Source organism: Globicephala melas, chromosome 17 (assembly GCF_963455315.2).
Source record: "Globicephala melas chromosome 17, mGloMel1.2, whole genome shotgun sequence".
In the NCBI taxonomy this organism is placed as follows: Eukaryota; Metazoa; Chordata; class Mammalia; order Artiodactyla; family Delphinidae; genus Globicephala; species Globicephala melas.
In genome coordinates, this window is record NC_083330.1 from 70,118,099 (window position 1) to 70,136,773 (window position 18,675).

The window sequence follows — 18,675 nt, forward strand, 5'->3', positions numbered from 1 at the left end:
CTTTTTTTTCTTTTAATTTATTTTCTTGAAGTATAGTTGATTTACAATGTTGTGTTAATTTCTGCTGTATATATATATATACAAAAGTATATATATATACCTTTTCATATTCTTTTCCATTTTGGTTTATCACAGGGTATTGATTGTAGTTCCCTGTGCTATACAGTAGGATCTTGTTGTTTATCCTGGATTTTGGTTTTGTCTACTCATTCAATATCTTCTGTCCCCTGTGATTCCTGCAAATTGGGAACTGGATTCCTGGTCACACAGGTTTGGCCCCTTTGATAAGACTACAGACTTGTGTTCTTCCATCAGAAGATACATTTGTCTTTCCTTTTTGTGCTGTTAACTCCTAGATCCATTAATTCATTGAGAGTTGGAAAATGGTGATATTTTAATTCTATAATTTCTTTAAATTGTATTAGCTTGAATGATTTTATGATGTTTCCACTCACCTGATCTTGCAGTTCATGCAGGAAAGACAGGAAAAAAAATTGTTTCTTTCCCTTTTTTCACTAGTTTGCAATACAACAGATCAGTTCCCTATCATCCACCAAAGGTTATCAACCCTTAAAAATGTCAATATAAACTCATAAAGTTTAAAATATTTGCTGGTTTTTGATCGACTGTTTTAACAATGATCCACACTGGGGCTAAAATTATTCCATCTTTGGACAATGGAAGCTTCTTCAATGCAGTTTCTGAGTCCTTTAGAGGTAACTAAGAAGCATGATGACTTCTTCGCATTCTAGTAGGACAAGAGGTTCCAGGCCTATCTTGCACATTTCCTGTCCCAGCCGTAGAATCAAACATATCTCCAAAATTAAAAAAACAAAAAAACCAACTGTGATATGTTACTTCCGGACCACAATCTGGCCCCTAGTTATGCTCACATATACTTAGACTGCGTTGGAAATTCTTTCTAGGATTTCCCATATTTATATCTCCAATCCAGGATACCATCTTCCTTCTAGTTCTCATGTCTTAAGCTCTTCTTGCTGTGAAAGTTTCTCAGACTTCCTTTGTTTTACTTTATTTTTTAACATCTTTATTGGAGTATAATTGCTTTACAATGGTGTGTTTGTTTCTGCTGTATAACAAAGTGAGTCAGCTATACATATACATATATCCCCATATCTCCTCCCTCTTGAGTCTCCCTTCCACCCTCCCTATCCCACCCCTCTAGGTGGTCACAAAGCACCGAGCTGATCTCCCTGGGCTATGCGGCTGCTTCCCACTAGCTATCTATTTTACATTTGGTAGTGTATATATGTCCATGCCACTCTCACTTCATCCCAGCTTACCCTTCCCTCTCCTCGTGTCCTCAAGTCAATTCTCTACGTCTGCATCTTTATTCCTGTCCTGCCCCTAGGTTCTTCAGAACCATTTTTTTTTAGATTCCATACATATGTGTTAGCATAGGGTATTTGTTTTTCTCTTTCTGACTTCCTTTGTTTTAAATGACCTTGACCGTTTTGAGGAGTGCTGGTTAGATATGCTGTAGAATGTCTTTCAGTTGGGATGTGTCTGATGTTGCCTCGTGATTAGGTTATGGATTTTGGGGAGGAAGACCACAGAGCTCATGGCATTCTCATCACAGCTCATCAACATGACATCACTGTTGACGTGAACCATTATCAGCTGGCTGAGGTAGTGTGTACCGGGATTCTCCGTATGCCCCGCCATCCACGCTGTGGAAGTCACCTTCAGCATAGCCATACTTGAGGAGAGGGGCTTCAGTTCCACCTCACTGAGCACAGAGCATCTACATAAATTCCTTGGATTTTTCCCCATGGGAAATTTGTCTGGTCTTCACCTTTTATTTATTCATTCAACCATTTATTTACGTCAGTGAACCTACGGATATTTATTTTATATTTTGGGTTATAATCCAATACTACTTTATTTATTTTCTTGCTCAAGTTGTTCCAGCTCTGCTTCCAGGGAGCTTTCCCTGTGTCCCTTTGACATACTGCCATGTGTGTGTATGTTTTAATATTTCCTTCTTTTCTGGCCCTAAATGATGTTCCAGGCTCCTCCTGTATCCTTACTAGCCCAGACTTAGAATCAGCCAGCTCCCCAAGGAGCCCTGGTTCCTTATATTGGATATGGATATTAGAAATCAAGATCAGGGCTGTGCTCACTGCTTGATGTGGTGTTACTACTGAGGCGTCATTGCTCCTGGGCGTCCTCTGCTGACAGAGCAAGGACACACATATGTGTATTCTAATCTGTATCGATAAACATATCTGTGTTTATACAGACAGCCTATATCTATCTAACTATAACTACAGTGAGCTAAACAAATTCATACTAATGTCTCCAACTCTAATCCTTTATCATAGGGATCATTCTAGCGTTTTCTCCTTGCTTATCTGTAACCTTCTCCGTCAACAGTGAGAAACTTGACTCCCGCAGTCTTCCATCCATTTACTTAACTGTTGAAATTATAGCGCACATATACTGTGGTTCAGGTTGTTCACACATAGCTCCATGAGAAACACCTTTATCAGCTAACGCACAGCGCTACTGCACAGTTCTTTCTCGTTTAGTCCTCAAGAGTCCACGCATCTCCAAAGCTACTTAGGAACCACCTTTTCTCCCCACCCCCTTTGGTGAGGTTGTTTCACATTTTTAATACAGTTATGTTCTTTTATCGCAGTCTGATTTCATCATGGGTTTCCCTGAACTCGTAAACAATTTTAAAACATTTGTATACATTAAGGTTTTCATTCTTTGTGCTGTAAAGTTCTACGGGATTTTACAAATGCATGGTCATAGTATCATGACCATTACAATGTCATCCTGAATAGTTTCACTACCCTAAAAACATCTCCTGGGCTTCGTCTATGCAATGATCCTTTTCCTCCTCACTCCCCAAATAATATCCTCCTTCCCTTTGCATGCTTTCTGACTTTTTTTTTTTTTTTTTTTGCGGTACGCGGGCCTCTCACTGTTGTGCCCCCTCCTGTTGCGGAGCACAGGCTCCGGACGCGCAGGCTCAGCGGCCATGGCTCACGGGCCCAGCCGCTCCGCGGCATATGGGATCTTCCCGGACCGGGGCACGAACCCGTGTCCCCTGCATCGGCAGGCGGACTCTCAACCACTGTGCCACCAGGGAAGCCCATGCTCTCTGATTTTAACTGAGCATTTCATATGATTCCATTTTGTTTCCTTTCTTAGCATATCAATTTTATTTGTTTTAAAATTTTTTTAGTGTTTGCCCTAGAGTTTACAATACGCTTTTGAAATTAATCTAGGTCTACCTTCAAATTATACTGTAGCACTTCATGCGTAACGGGGGTACCTGAAAACAAAGCATCCCCAATTCCTCCCTCACATGCCTTATCGACACTGCTGTCATTCATTTCACTCATCCATATGTATAACCACTAAATACATCGTTATTGTTACTTTAAACAGTTATCTTTTAGATCAATTAAGAATATGAAAAAACCATTTTATTTAACTTCGTTATTCCTTCTCTGATACTCTTCCTTTCTCTGCGTAGAGCAAGTTCCTGATCTACATCATTTTCCTTCTGTTTGAAGAACTATTTTTTTTTTAACATTTCTTGCAGGGAAGGTCATCTGGAAATGCCATTTTTATTTGTCTGATAAAGTCTTCATTTTTCTTTTGCTTTTGACTTCTAGGTTGGTGGCTCCAGCTCCGTTCTCTTCTTGCTTGCACAGTTTCTGATGAGAAGCACCGTGTAATTCTTCCTCTTCCTCTATAGGTAAGTAGTAACCCCCTCCCCACACGGCCCTGCACTGTGTCTTCCATTAAGACTTTGTCTTTGGTTTTCTGCAATTTGAATATGACATACTTAAGTGTGTTATTTATTTGTTTGGTTATTTATTTATTGTATTTATCCTGCCTAGTGTTCCCTGAGGTTCCTGGTTCTGTGCTTTGGTGTCTGTCATTAATTTTAGAAAGTCTTCAGCCATTATTACTTCAAAGATGTTTTCTGCTCAGCTCTCCTTTTATCTCCTTCTGGTATTCCAATTACGCGTAAGTTACACCTTTTGGAATTGTCCCAGAGTTCTTGAATGCTGTGATTTTTAATTTTTTTTAATTTCATTTTTCTCTTTGCATTTCAATTTGGGAAGTTTCTATTGACCTATATGCAAACTCACTGATTCTTTCCTTGGTGTTGTTGAATCTATTGATGTGCCCATCAAAGGCATTCGTTATTTCTATTATGGTGTTTTTGAGTTCTAGCATTTCTTTTTGACTTTTCCTTAGAGTTTCCAACTATTGGGTTGGAATATATTGCCCATCTTTTCTTGCGTGGTGTCTACTTTTCCCGTTGGGACGCTTGATATGGTAATAATAGTTATTTCAAATTCTCTTTCTGATAATTTCAACAGCTGTGTCATAACTTGAGTAGTCTAGTTCTGATGATTGCTTTGTCTCTTCTTCCCTTTTGACACAACTTGTAATTTTCTGTTGAAATCTGGTTATATTGTATCAGGTAATAGAAACTGAGGTGAATACACCTTTACTCTGAGGATTTATGGCTAGAGGTTGGGCTATGCTTGGTGTTTGCAGTACCTGTATGTACCAGTGACTCCAGATTCTTCTTGTTTCCTTGTGTTTGAACCGAACTCCCCTAAATACTGAGAAAGAATCTGGGCCTTGCAATGCTTTCAGCCACAGCCCGCAAATAATATACTGGGTTGTTGGTGTGGGGAGCAGGTGTGGGGCATGGGGCTTTGTCAATTCTTTAAATCTCCTTTTCGACTTTAAAATATTCTTCCTTTCCACCTCCTATTTCTCTTAAGGCATTATGTGCTATGTTCATGTGCCCTGTGTTCCCTTGTATTAAGTCTTCATTTCTGAAATGTATCTTTCTTTTATTTTTATTTCCTTTTTGAACACTCTTCCCAAATCGCTAAGTTTTTTCTAATTCTGATTTAGGCTGTCATTTGATGTCTTAAGTCACATTAAGGGTTTCAGTTCTTTTTGAAATAGTAGGTTAATGTTTTGTTATATGTTGTAGGCATGTCCTTTTGGAGTGCTTTCATTGCCTATCAGGATATTAATCTACTTTTAATTCTTGTTTTCCTTATAATAGCTTACTATGGGATTGTCATCAATACATTTTGTTGCTAATTTTTGTGTAAAATTAACTTGGTTGAACATTTATAAAGAGGTGTTTTTGGGATAGTTTATTTTTTAACTCCACAGAGACTTCTTTAGTTGTTTTCACATAGTATTCAAAACATGATGGCTAGATTCCCTTTCCACTTTTACTTGGACCCTCCCTTCTTCATTATAACCCTATCGTGAGTAATTATTTTTGTGTGTGTGGTACGCGGGCCTCTCACTGTTGTGGCCTCTCCCATTGCGGAGCACAGGCTCAGCGGCCCTGGCTCACGGGCCTAGCTGCTCCGCGGCATCTAGGATTTTCCCAGACTGGGGCACGAACCCATGTCCCCTGCATCGGCAGGCGGACTCTCAACCACTGCGCCACCAGGGAAGCCCTATTGTGAGTAATTTTGATCCTATTCATACAGTTCCTTCCAGGGCCCTATCCTGGGAGGGAGATTTGACTGGTCAGTTTTGGGAGTTCATAGTGTCTGACAATTCCAGCTCTTTGGACCTTAACTGCAGACCTTTGCGCTCACCTGACGTTGGATTGGGCAAACCCCCTCCCACTTTCAACTGCTTTTGCAATTTGGCCCATGGCCCTTCCCAGTGAGTATCTGTTGGCGATACTGGGGCTCTTTTCCTCCCAGATATGACAGATGCCTACTTGTTTCTTTCCAATTCCTCCCACACGGATGTTGATATCACACCCCATCTTGGGGCTCTTGGGAGATTGTCATTCCCATTTTTAAATTTATGGGTTTACCACATCACCTATTTTTGTTGTAAATATGGTCCTTGAGGTTTTTGGTTTTATGCAGTTGCTCAGATATGTGGGAATTCTGAGAAATTCAGAAATGGACTACTTCTACCACCATCTTCCCTGAATCCCTTTTCCCCTTACACCCCTGCCAATCTGGAAAAGGTCAAGCATTGCCATTCCCTGACTGTTAGTTAACCTGAACGTCTTTCCTTCACAGAATCATGTTACAACCTTCCTCAAAAACCTTCAGGGTCTCCTTCCTGCTCCCAGATTCAATTCTAAATTCCTTACCAGAGCATGTGGACGCTGCCCTCCTGCAGGTTATCTCCCTTTTCAGCCATGGCACCCACCACATCCTTGCACAAATGCTTGACCCTTAAGTCTTCCATTTACTCACCGTGCTACAAACACGAGGTTGTTCACATCTCTGTGCTTTTGCCTGCACTGTTTCCTAAGCTGCGGACACTCTTCCACTCTTTCTCCCTCATCCTACTCAGCTCAAAGCATCACCCCTTGTGCCAACTTTCTTTAAACCACCTAGGCAGAATGAATCACTGATTTTGGCACAAAGCAGTTAAGTAATTAAAAGCACAGACTGTCTCTGTGTTCAAATCCCAGCTCAGTCACTATATAGATGGGGATTAGAATGCTGCCTTACTTACTGGTTATTTTTGAGGCTTTATTGAGACAATCTGTGCAAAGGATTTAGCACTTTCCTGGCATATAATAAATGCTCAGTAACTGGAAGCCATTATTAACGTCTCTCTCTCTCCCACTAAATTATATCTTAGAAGATGCAGACTTCCTCTGGAAAAATTATACCATCCTCAAGGGCTAGCAAGTTGCTTTGCCTGTATTAGACATTTAACTAATATTTGTTGACGTTATTTTTTAACCACACGAAAGGGGGAAATTCCTGGTTAGTTTAGGGAGAAGGGAATATATCCGAGAAAAGAGGCAAGGGTTACCTTACAGTGCAGGAGAGAGGAAAAAACATGGTCATTGGACTAATCCAGAACTAGATTCAAATGCTGGCGCTGGCACCTATAACCTGTATAATAAAAGTCTGTGTCTAATAGAGTCTTAAGAGTCCAGGCTGTGGAGCTAGACTTCCTGATTTTGAATCCAGGCTGTAACATTTTTCAGCTGTGAGACCTTGGGCAACTTATCTCCTCTTTCAAGTGAGGATAATGACAGTACCTACCTCATAGGGTTGCCATGAGATTTAGGTGTGTACTATATATAAAGAATTTGGATCAGGGACTGGCCACATATATTTGTTTGTAGTATTATTAGAGTGCCAATTCTGCTGACCCTGGAAGCTATGATCCTGTATCTATGAACAACAAAGAGGTAATTAACAAAGGGACAAGTTAATGGGGATGGAGGGACTTATACTTACTTTCTGCATTCATGGGTGCAATGTCAAATAAAAGGGAGGCCTACGTTGATTTTGGTGGTTGTTTTTATTAAGATTGGGAAAAAGCCCTTGTCTTGGTAGAGTAATGAGATTACTATGCAGCATAAGACAACCAGAACAGACTCTGATACTGTCAAATATTTTGCTATGAATCCTGGATCCCGTTATGGTAAATTCTGATCCCTTGAAAAGGTCAGCGGCTAGCTCCAGGTGAGGGCCCATCAGCTCACAAAGACATTTCATCTGATAACTTAGTCCCTTCATATTTACCTTGAAGAAGGAAGCAAACTTTGTATTGCCGTGATAAATAGAAGAACGATAAACGCACAGACCAGGTTTGATTTGAATACTTCGTCCCTCATTTGAGAATACTGTAATGAAAAAAAAAAGGAGAATGAATTACTTCGCAGTAGAGTTGGGCACTTGGAAGAGTGAAGTTTTACTAGTGTTTGGAGTTGGGGATAAACATCAAGAAGAGACAAGGCATTTAAATGTGTATATTTTTAAAATTAAGAGGCATCCATATCTTAATATAACCTTCACGGAGCATTTTCTCCATCCCTCCCACCAACCTTCCAGTGAGAGCCCAGGGGTGAATACGATTCCCTTCACAGTAAAGGGGAACGTGAGAGGGACTTTGCATAAACTTATAAGCCAGTTCTCCTCCTTCCTCCCAAATAACATCATTTTAACAAAACAGAAGAGCACACAACCATATACACAGCAAATCAAATTCACATTGACGTTCTTCATGAGTAAACGTTAAGTCATTTAAGGATCTTGCTCTTGTGGACACAGGGAAATTTTTGACCAGAGAGTCTGCCTCTCTTCTCATAAAAACTACTGAAAAAATAAATTCATGGAATCTTAGAATAGAAAACAGCCAAAGAAATTTCCAGCAAGGGCAGCTGTTTCATTTTGCACAAGAGAAACCCAAACTGATCGACCAATGTGCTTGACTGCCCTTCTGTTGTCTGCTCGAGGTGGCCCCGGGGAATGCTGCTAACTTTGTTTTGATTATCCAGAGAACTCAGTAATTTTGTTGTCCAGCCTTAGAAGCTTCTGGAAGGTCAGCACTGAATGTGCGTATACTTGCCTTAGTCCTGCCTAGTTTCCTGAACCATCTTCTAGTCACTGAGACATAATTCAATTCCTTCAGACGAAGAAAGGATTTTTAAAGCTGAAAAAGATCTTAAAATTAACCTAAACCAAGTCCTTCTTTTTACTTTAATGCCAGAGAGGTCTAGTAACTTGCCATAGATCACACAGCACAGAGCATTTTGGGGGGTGAGAACAGAAAGCGAAGCATGGCTTTGGAACTATATGATCCCTGATTTGAATTTCACGGTTATTTTATAAAGGAAGCCAGTAAACAGAGCTATCCCAGCATCTCCGGGTCTATGTCCCTAATACCAAGAGAAGATTTGGTCAGGTCAGTGAAACAAAATTAGTCCAACTTGTTGATATGGGAGTCATAGTCAATGGTTACATGATTGTTATTCTCTTGCCTATTTCTTGGCGTGGTCTGGGTTTTAGACTGAACTCACTGATCGATGTCATGGCTGTGATTTGGACAGTGGCAATGACAGGTATCTGGTGAGATCCATGGGGAAGCACAATGCTGCTCAGAAACTGCACATTCACTGCTGTCATAGGGCAATGCTTTTTCTACTCCCTGGTGTGGAGGCCTCTGCCTGTTTGCTGACAACCTGCTCCATATCTAGAGGGGAACAAGCCCCTGAACAATCACTGTAGCCATCTTCACTCCTGATAAAGCTACGGAAAATCCATGTTACTGATAGTTTTCAAAGAGCCCTACCTAAGAGCAGGGCACCACCAGAGAGACCCACACATACCAGCCTGAAGATAAATGAAGGAGCCACAAAGCAGTTAATTCAAAGAAAGATAAATGTCTGAATTCCTTCTAACAACCGATTGCACAAGATCTAATTATTCTTTGTTGGCTGTCTGCTTTCAAACCAGCTTGGTTATTTAGATTTAATAATGAGTTTTTTGTTTGTTTGTTTTTTTTTTTTTTTTTTTTGCGGTACGCCGGCCTCTCACTGTTGTGGCCTCTCTCGTTGCGGAGCACAGGCTCCGGAAGCGCAGGCTCAGCGGCCATGGCTCACGGGCCCAGCCGCTCCGCGGCATGTGGGGTCTTCCCAGACCGGGGCACGAACCCGTGTCCCCTGCATCGGCAGGCTGGCTCTCAACCACTGCGCCACCAGGGAAGCTCAATAATAAGATTTTAAGAACAACAATAATAATTTTTCATGTACCGAATCTCTCTCTTGCTGCTTTTCATCATCTTCATCTTTATCATCCTCTTCACTTCCATCATCACAGCATCTTGGAGTCATGATGGACCGTTGCCTATCCTTTCCGTAATATCCCTGAGGGCTACTCAAATGCCTGCTGATTATCATCAGATGTGACCTTTTCTGCTTTGTTGGTGGCAGTGGGGTTCTCTTCTCCTGGGGCAGGGCATCCTAGGGTTTCAAACACCCTCAACTTGAATCCTTCTAGCGCCTAAGAGCTCATTCCTTTGCAAAAGGATTCCTTCCCATTTTGGGCTCATTCTCACTGTGGGGAGGTTTTTTTCCTATCGATCCCAAGCCTGAGTCCTGACTCCTTTCCTGAATGTTTTAACTGATGACTTAAAAAAAAAAAATGTCGGGCTTCCCTGGTGGCGCAGTGGTTGAGAGTCCGCCTGCCGATGCAGGGGACGCGGGTTCGTGCCCCAGCCCGGGAAGATCCCACATGCCGTGGAGCGGCTGGGCCCGTGAGTCATGGCCGCTGAGCCTGTGCGTCTGGAGCCTGTGCTCCACAACGGGAGAGGCCACAACAGTGAGAAGTCCGCCTACAGCAAAGCAAAAAAAAAAAGTCACATAATCATCATTTGTCCAGACTAAAGTTGCATCTGGTTTCGTGTTGTTCATTTCCTTCAGAAGTCAAGCTGGTTGGTGACAAAGTATCTGCTGAACCTCCATATCTTCCACTCTGTCAGTGTTTCACTGTGAGCAAAGCCAATTCCTTTTAACCTCACTTTTCTTAACTATCAAACGGGGGAATGAATACAATTCACAGGTTTTGCAGTGCTCTTTCATTTTACTGTATTTTATTATGCTAGAATTTAATAATAAATTCTCTTATTTTCAGGTTTGAACTCCAGTGCCTAGCACAGTCACAGAAAGGAATATTTGTGAAGATGAAACCAATCAAATATAAAATACTGGGTTTCATAATGGAGTGTACTTTGGAAATGTAAGGAGACAGAACTATGGAAAGAACGTTCCTAACTGGCTCAGGATGAGATTGAGTGATAATTCATTTCACTTCCTCTTGACTTACGAAGATCTTATCACTCTGGTTCACAGCTACACTAAGTTACACGTATTCTCCTTCCTGCCATAGGCAGACTCTTTATCTGGTCTCTGCTCTGTCCTCACGTGGTGCCACATATTCTTTTCTACCTTAGTGGTGAGCATGGACTCATCTAGAGCTGGACTACCCGGATGTGAATACCAGCTTCAACACTTACTAGCTATGTACCTTGGACAAATTTACTAGGTTTTCTGTGCCACAGTTGCCTCATCCAGAAAAAGGGGATAATAATAAAAACTATCTCGTATGGGTTGCTGGGAGGATGAAATGAGTTAATATATGCAAAGTGCTTAGAGCAATGCTTATAGCACATGGTAACCTTACATAAGTGTTTACTATAATCAATTAATTATACATATTTTTTTGCTATACTTGTTACCTTTTTGAAGCCTACTTTTCAACCACAGTGTTGCTTTCTAGAATGCTGTCTTCTATTTCTCTGTACAAAATTATACCTTGTACTCAGTAGGGTCCCCCAAAGCATTGCTGACTGATTGGTCCATCAAGTTAGAAAAGATTCTTCAAAGGGGAATTATAATCTCGTGTGCAGTCTTTTGTTTTAGGAAAAGACTTTGCCCTTATTCTTTTCCTTTCTTCCTAAAAGATCCTCCATCAATGGGTGGAATTCTCCCTTCTCCAGGGACCTTTAGGAAAGCTGTCCTTGGAAATGACCACTGGGCCCTTATAATTCATTGAGTCCTTGGTCTGTAAGAGGACTTGGCAACTGTATATGTTACAAATGAGGAACTTGAGAATCAGATAGGGGAAAGAGCTGATCAAAGTCAATTAGGTGGTTGGTGGCAAAGTTCAGACAATAAGCCACATCTCCTTGCTCCTAGATCAGTGTCTTTGGGCAGGAAATGCCTGAAGACAGTAACTGAGCCAACTATAAATGAGATTAATACCAATTAAAAAGACCGTGCCACTTGGAACAAATTACAAATGCTTCCTTTGAGAGCTTAGATTAGAATTTTGATTATAGTCAGCCCTCTGTATCCAGGGGTTCCACATCAGATTCAGCCAACCACAAATCAAAAATATTCGTGAAAAAAAACTCCAGAAAGTTCCCCAAATCAAAACTTGAACTTTCCAGTCACCGCCAACTATCTGCATAGTACTTACACTGCATTTGCAACTATTAACATAGCATTTATATTGTACTAGGTATTACAAGTAAATTAGAGATTATTTGAAGTATAGGAGAGGATGTGTGTAGATTATATGCAAATACTATGTCATTGTATATAAGGGATTTGAGTGTCTGTGGATTTTGGTATCTACGAGGGGTAGGGGGGGTCCTGGAATCAAGGCCCTGCTGATACAGAGGAACAACTGTATTATTACTTTTCAATCTGTAAGGCTTTGGTTGATTCAGGAAATGGTCAAAATCTAGTGTAACAAATTGAGTAATAATGAGTAACATCTAGTGCAAGGTGAGCAATAGGCTACATGCTTTATGTGGATGGTCTCATTCAATTATCATGACAGCACTTTAAAGAAGATCCCATTGATCATATCGCCATTTTGCAGATAATGAATCTGAAGATTAGAATCACTGAGTAACTCAGTTAGGACCTCACAGATTGTAAGGACGGAATCCAGAGAGCGCAAGGCCTCACCGGCTGCACTAACTGCGGCAACTTTGCTATTTTCAAGGTAAAATCATCTTCACAAGGTGCACGATCATGTGTCTTGTTGTATTTCAGTGATGTGGTTTACAATACAAAGAAAGAAAATGGGTTAAAAGTTTGAGTCTATGTAAATCTTCATTAGAATGAAGGTGAAACATGATCTGGGCAGAGAACGGACCTCATAAACAGCCCATGAATTAGTTTAGTAAATTGGCACTGCTGCATTTTCATGACTCATGAATAGCTCCTCAGCACAAAGCAATGCAATGTAAAGAACCCCTTCCTTAAGACCTAGAGGAGTGAACGAGTAACAGGGAAGAAAAGAAGAGACACAGTGGATTTTGTTAAATGCAACAGAAGAAGAGGGACCACCGTCTTCGAATAATTGAAAAATTGTTTTTAAAATGAATATTCCTACTTCATTTGATCAGGTTGAGACTTGGGTTCCCTTCTAAGGAAGGGGAACAGGAAGGACTTGTGTTCCATTTTGTTCATGTCTGGGGATGTCGGCCCTGCACGCTCTTGAAAGGCATATTCATAAATGAACTCAGAGCCAGGAGGATCTGTGGGTTCCTGTCAAAAGGAAGCCTGGAACCCCAAGTGTGATCACACAAGGTAAAGCCCATTCTAGATTGTTCACCCCCAGAGGTGTGACCAGGGAAGCTAGCTTGCAGAGGTGATGAACAGAGCTTCTAATTTGCTATCTTTCTTTGCCTGAGACATGCCCGGAAAATCTTCCTAGGTGGGCTGGAGGGAAATCATCTCGCTCTGCTAGATCCTCTTCTTCGACTATGAGCTAAAAGGTACTGACTAAATTCTCACATCCCTACCAGATGTAGAGGATGCTTCTAACCATAGCAATAATCTAGTTAATTGTCCAAACTACGATGATTCGTCTGGTCTTTGTTTCAAGTGTGTATGTGGATTGAAAAATTTTATAGGTGGAATGGATTTTATTTGTCACCTTGGTCCAGCTCTTAGTAACGCTGATTTCACTCAGTAAAACCTCTCAGAAATGAGCCATTAACTCCTGCCTGAGTGTGATGGGGGAAATCAGCCCCTCACTTGAGAGCCCATTCCACCTTTGGATAAATCTAATTTGAAAAATGATAATTTTCTAGCACACCTCTCATTAACATAAATTAATATGTTTGTTAAAGAAGAATCTCAACTGGGACAATCTGCTCATTTTGCATGAGTGAATGAAGGAATGTAACGTCTGTTCTGTTGAATTCATGCATTATGGAGGATGGCACTGGCTAGAGCTCCCTTAAATGAGACCATTTGGGTGAAAAGCAATTGCAATAAAAAAGCTAGGAACTAATTTTCAATAATTTCATATTTTGAAATAGAATATATTCCCTATCCTGGTGTCTAGCATCTAACCAAATCATCTTCAAGAACAACTCTACGAGTGACAGGTGTATCTGAGGAATGTCTCACTGGTATATGTCTTCCCAAGTAACTTGACCTTTGAACAAAGTAGATTTCCTCATAGTTAGTAAACTCACAAGGTCATGCTAGCATGTATTTAAGATGGACAGCTTCAGAAGAATGAGGCTGGAAGGATGCCATCCCAGAGATGACAGAAGACTCAATGATAATATGTTACATAAATATTTTTGATAATGACAATATATGGTCTTCCTTGGTAGGGGGATGGATTGTCATAGGAGACTTCCCAAGCAGAACTTCATAAAGTTTCCAACCCACCATTCTCCCAGCTCACCCTCCTCCAAATCTCCCATCCTTGGGAGAAAAGACTCTTCCTTTCTTGACTGGCCCAGTCCCCCAACAGTGAGAGTGATAACTCTTCCTTTATTCCTTGCCTAGAAGCCCCTGGTTATAGGTGATGGTGATATCCACACATGAAACACTAGGATTACTTTAAGGACTGAGCTGATGACCTTTAGGTTGAAATCATCATAATTCTATCATCCTACACTACATTATTATAGGTGAAATTCGTACTCCTGACTCTGAAAATGCTGCCTTTGTGGGACTGGAGCTAGCTAATTGGTCTGATAAAAAAGATACAAGTGAAATGGCCCTTGATATCATTTGACTACCTAGAGGGTGTAGAAATAGCAGGAATTTTACAAGGTAATATCAAGAATGTAAAGGAGTCTCACTTAGCTACTGTTTGAATAGGGATGGATTTTTTTTTTTCCCCTAAGTCTCTTGGAAATCTGTCCTTCTTACCTGAAGGAGGTGGCCTAAATATTCTTATTATTCTGAGCCTTATTAGATAAGTAAAACTCAAGAGTAACCTGATCCTATAACAGAATAATTCCTTCAAAAGAATTTTTAAAAATAAGATCATGAAAATGAGCAGGAAGTGTCTAATTCAGTTAAATGAGACAGAACACCAAAGACCACTTGGTTCAGTGTTCCATGTTCCTCTCCTCTGCATCTAAATAAGAAATGGTGTGTTTCAACAAATTTTGAACGTCTCCGAAAATAGACAAAAGCATTTTTCTCATTATCTAATTCCAGAATCCAACATCTTAATCCATCAGATTATTCATTCATTTGCCTAGCCTTCTTTGCTTTGCCGAAATTCCTCCTTAATTATTTTAGTCTACTCACTGGAACTCCAATAGGAGTTTATGGGAAGAAGAAACATTTCAAAGTCTGTGATACATTTTTCCTGAAATCTCTTAAGCCTCCACTTAGCTTTGATTTTCTTTATTAAAGATAGAGAAAACTGAGTGAAATTCTGAACAGAGATAAGAACCACTTGTTCTCAGCCAAAGGACTATCTCAAGGTTTCCTTGTGTGACACATCCTTGTTTTTATGTGGTTACCGATGGAACAAAAGTAATATTAAATGAATGTTTTGAAAATTGTCAGCACCGGACTTGGTTCATAGCAAGCATTATCAATGGCCTATAGGTGTGTACTTGCTTAGGACACACCTTTAGGTACTTATATAAATCTGTATTTATGAAAGTCACGACCCTGGTGCCCTGGGATACAAACACGTTAACACTGCTCTCCCCCCCACCCTTTTTAACGAAGCAGTTTCTCTAAAGAAGCTCTAGAAGTGTAAGATTTATTTTAAGTGAGGGTGTAGCCTCACCCAGAAGTGGATTGGCACAGAATTCATCAGGAGGAAAGGGAAAACAATAACTACTGCATTTATTCAAACACCTATTATATGAGTATTATGTCACCTAATTTTCAGAACAATCCAATGAGGGGCAGGTAGTATGATCACTGTCATCCCACTGAGATCAAACACCTTGTCCTGCAACACCCAGCCAGTATCTCGCAGGAATTGGGTTCAAGTCATTCTAGTCAGTAATCAAGTATATGTTCTTCCCTCTGTCTTTTAGCAAAGACCAAACACGTGTGAAATAAATGAAGCTTTTTCACGTGTGCCGGGGTGTCCATCTGAGTGATGGAAAGCTACCAACTTGTCAGTATCCAATAACGATCGGTAAATTAATCCATTGCACCCACATCTATTCCCAAAGTGGGATTTGAACCAAGGTCTCTTTGACCCCCGAGCCTGACCTCCTGGGAGGATTGGGAGGCTCATGGAGACATTCCTTCTAGGCCTGTCTGAGGCCATGTTGGCCTTGAGTATGGACTCGGTAACTTCTGGTGTGACCTGGTCCCTGAAGGCACGAAGCAAGTGACTAGCCCAAGTCCTAACGTGCCGCCAAGGACAGAGGAAGGCGGCTGACAACTCAGGACAGCGGAATCCCAGAAGGGTTTTCTCAAAATACAGGTCCCCTTGCAAAATCAGAATCTTGGGGGCAGAGTGATGGGCAGTCACCTGCATTTTAAACAAGAGCCCCAGGTGATCCTCAAGTTTGAAAACTATTATCCTAGGACAAAGAGGCTTTTTATTGCTAAATTTGTAATATTGACAAAGGAGGCCTGATTTCTCAAAGAAAAAAAATTCAGAATTTAACAGAAAGATATCAGCATTGAAAGAAGGAAGGAAATCTAATCATCATTGATATGGTTTGATTTTAACACTTATTGCACTAGAATACCCACATCAAAACATAAATTTTCAATCAATTTTGAAGCATTTATTAAACATCTTAATCTTCAGTCAAGATGACCATCTCATTCTGAGATGGTCATGCTGTTTTTGTAACACTAAGCTGAGTGAGGTCACTCCAAATAAGTGTTTTCATGTTATTAAGCTCTCTTAAGGCACTGAAAGTTTTGGGTTGGTTTCTCTGGCCCGGAAACATTAATAAATAATTATAACTAATTCCCTTCCCCATACTAAGCTTCATTCAGAGTCTTGTCCTAGAAGAGAAATACGGGCCAGAGCCTGAGAAATATCACCTTCTTGTTAAGTGTTCTGGGCTTAAGTTCCTCACTATATAAAGAATACACACAAATCAATAAGACGAGGTGAGCAGCACAATAAAAGATGACAATTAAGACAAAAGTTTAAGTTACACAATTAAGATAAATGGACAGGTTGCACAATTAAGACAAGTGTGCAAATCACAAAAGAAGAAATATAAAGACCAAAACATAAAAGACATACAGAAAGACATTCAACCGCAATAATATATTTTTTTTAAATGGCAGGAAGATGCTGCTTGTATCTTATCAAGTTGGCAAGTTTTAAAAAGTATAGGCATAAGTTTTGAGCATGATTTCAGAACGCACGTCAAGTATTTTAAAATGTGCATCTCATACCCACTCTTACGATTTTATCCTGAGAAAATAATTAAACATGGATGTATGATTTAACTATGACAATGGTCATTGCAACACAATTTATAATTTATAATAGTGAGAAACTGAGAGAAAAAAAGCCCCAAATGGTTAAAACATGCACTGGATTAGTATGCAGTTACAAAAATTATTTTGTAACTAAACATTTAATAATGTGGGGAAAAGCCCAAGCAAAAATGCTTAACACTATGTTACAAGGCACGATGTACAAAATGGTCCTGTTTTAATAGAAAAATTGCATAGTAAGTATAAAGAATCATACTCATGAAAGACTCATGACAGATGCCAAAATGTTAACGATGGTTATCCAGGGTTGTAAGATGACAAGAGATGTCATTTTCTTCTTGCCTTATATGCTTGGTATAAGCTTTTGCTAGTGAAAATGAATTAATTTTTTTTAGGGAGAAAAAGAATTATATATAATAAAAGAAAAAATTCCAATATGATTGATAGTATTTGACAGACAGGTCATGTTTCCTACATCTCTTTACCATAGTTCTAATCTCTGTTTGCCCCTGAGATCTGACAGCTCCCTTAGGAAATTTTAGCTGGAAACTAAAGAAGGGCGGAGGATTCTTCTGTGAAATCTGGGAGGAACTGGAGGAGACCTTTGAGGACGGGATTAGGGCCCCTCCCCCATCCTGGGGTCTTCCCAGAGACCTCATGGGGTTGCAGGGAAGTGAAGATGTTGAGAACCACTAATTCTAACCTGGCCAAGGTCTAAGCCTTGGGTCACATGACTTGTCACCCACTTGATTTTTGAGTGAACGGAGGTGCTGTTTATAATTACACTCAGAAAATGGATGTAAACCAGGCATACTAGCACATGTGTTCCTCATGACCCTAGGGAATTCACAGCCTCATAACACTGACTGCTGAAAGCTACTAGGAGCTGTCCAACTATCTCATTTCACAGATGCGAAAACCCTGGAACACAGAAGGAAAATGTGCTGCTCAAACTTGGCTGAGACAAATGAGGCACGAGCACACTTTCCTGAAGCTTAACTCTAAGGATTCCTCTGTGTGTATGTGGGTGAACCACCATGAAATGACACGGCAGGGAGTGAGCAAACCTGACAATCGTCTCTCCTGAAACTCCTCTGCCAAGAGTCAGATCAAAATGCTCATTGCAGCTCTATTTACAATTGCCAGGACATGGAAGCAACCTAAGTGTCCATCATCGGATGAATGAATAAAGAAGATGTGGCACATATATACAATGGAATATCACTCAGCCATAAAAAGAAACAAAATTGAGTTATTTGTAGTGAGGTGGATGGACCTAGAGTCTGTCATACAGAGTGAAGTAAGTCAGAAAGAGAAAAGCAAATACCGTATGCTAACATATATATATGGAATCTAAGGGAAAAAAAAAAAGGGTCATGAAGAACCTAGGTGTAAGATGGGAATAAAGACACAGACCTACTAGAGCATTGACTTGAGGACATGGGGAGGGGAGAGGGTAAGCTGTGACAAAGTGAGAGAGTGGCATGGACATATATACACTACCAAACGTAAAATAGATAGCTGGTGGGAAGCAGCCACATAGCACAGGGAGACCAGCTCAGTGCTTTGTGACCACCTAAAGGGGTGGGATAGGGAGGGTGGGGGGGAGGGAGACGCAAGAGGGAAGAGATATGGGAACATATGTATATGTATAACTGATTCACTTT

At 40.5% G+C, this 18,675-nt stretch overlaps 1 protein-coding gene across 3 annotated transcripts in view; it reads right to left on the reverse strand.

The window, feature by feature from the left end:
* The window catches only part of ADCY8 (adenylate cyclase 8), a 219,017-nt gene that overhangs the window by 68,541 nt on the left and 131,801 nt on the right, over positions 1–18,675 (reverse strand). For all 3 annotated transcript variants that reach the window (XM_060286929.1, XM_060286928.1, XM_030875821.2), the window contains one exon: positions 7,545–7,645. In XM_060286929.1, coding sequence (XP_060142912.1) covers positions 7,545–7,645 — 101 coding nt within the window. The remainder of the gene's footprint in view (positions 1–7,544; positions 7,646–18,675) is intronic.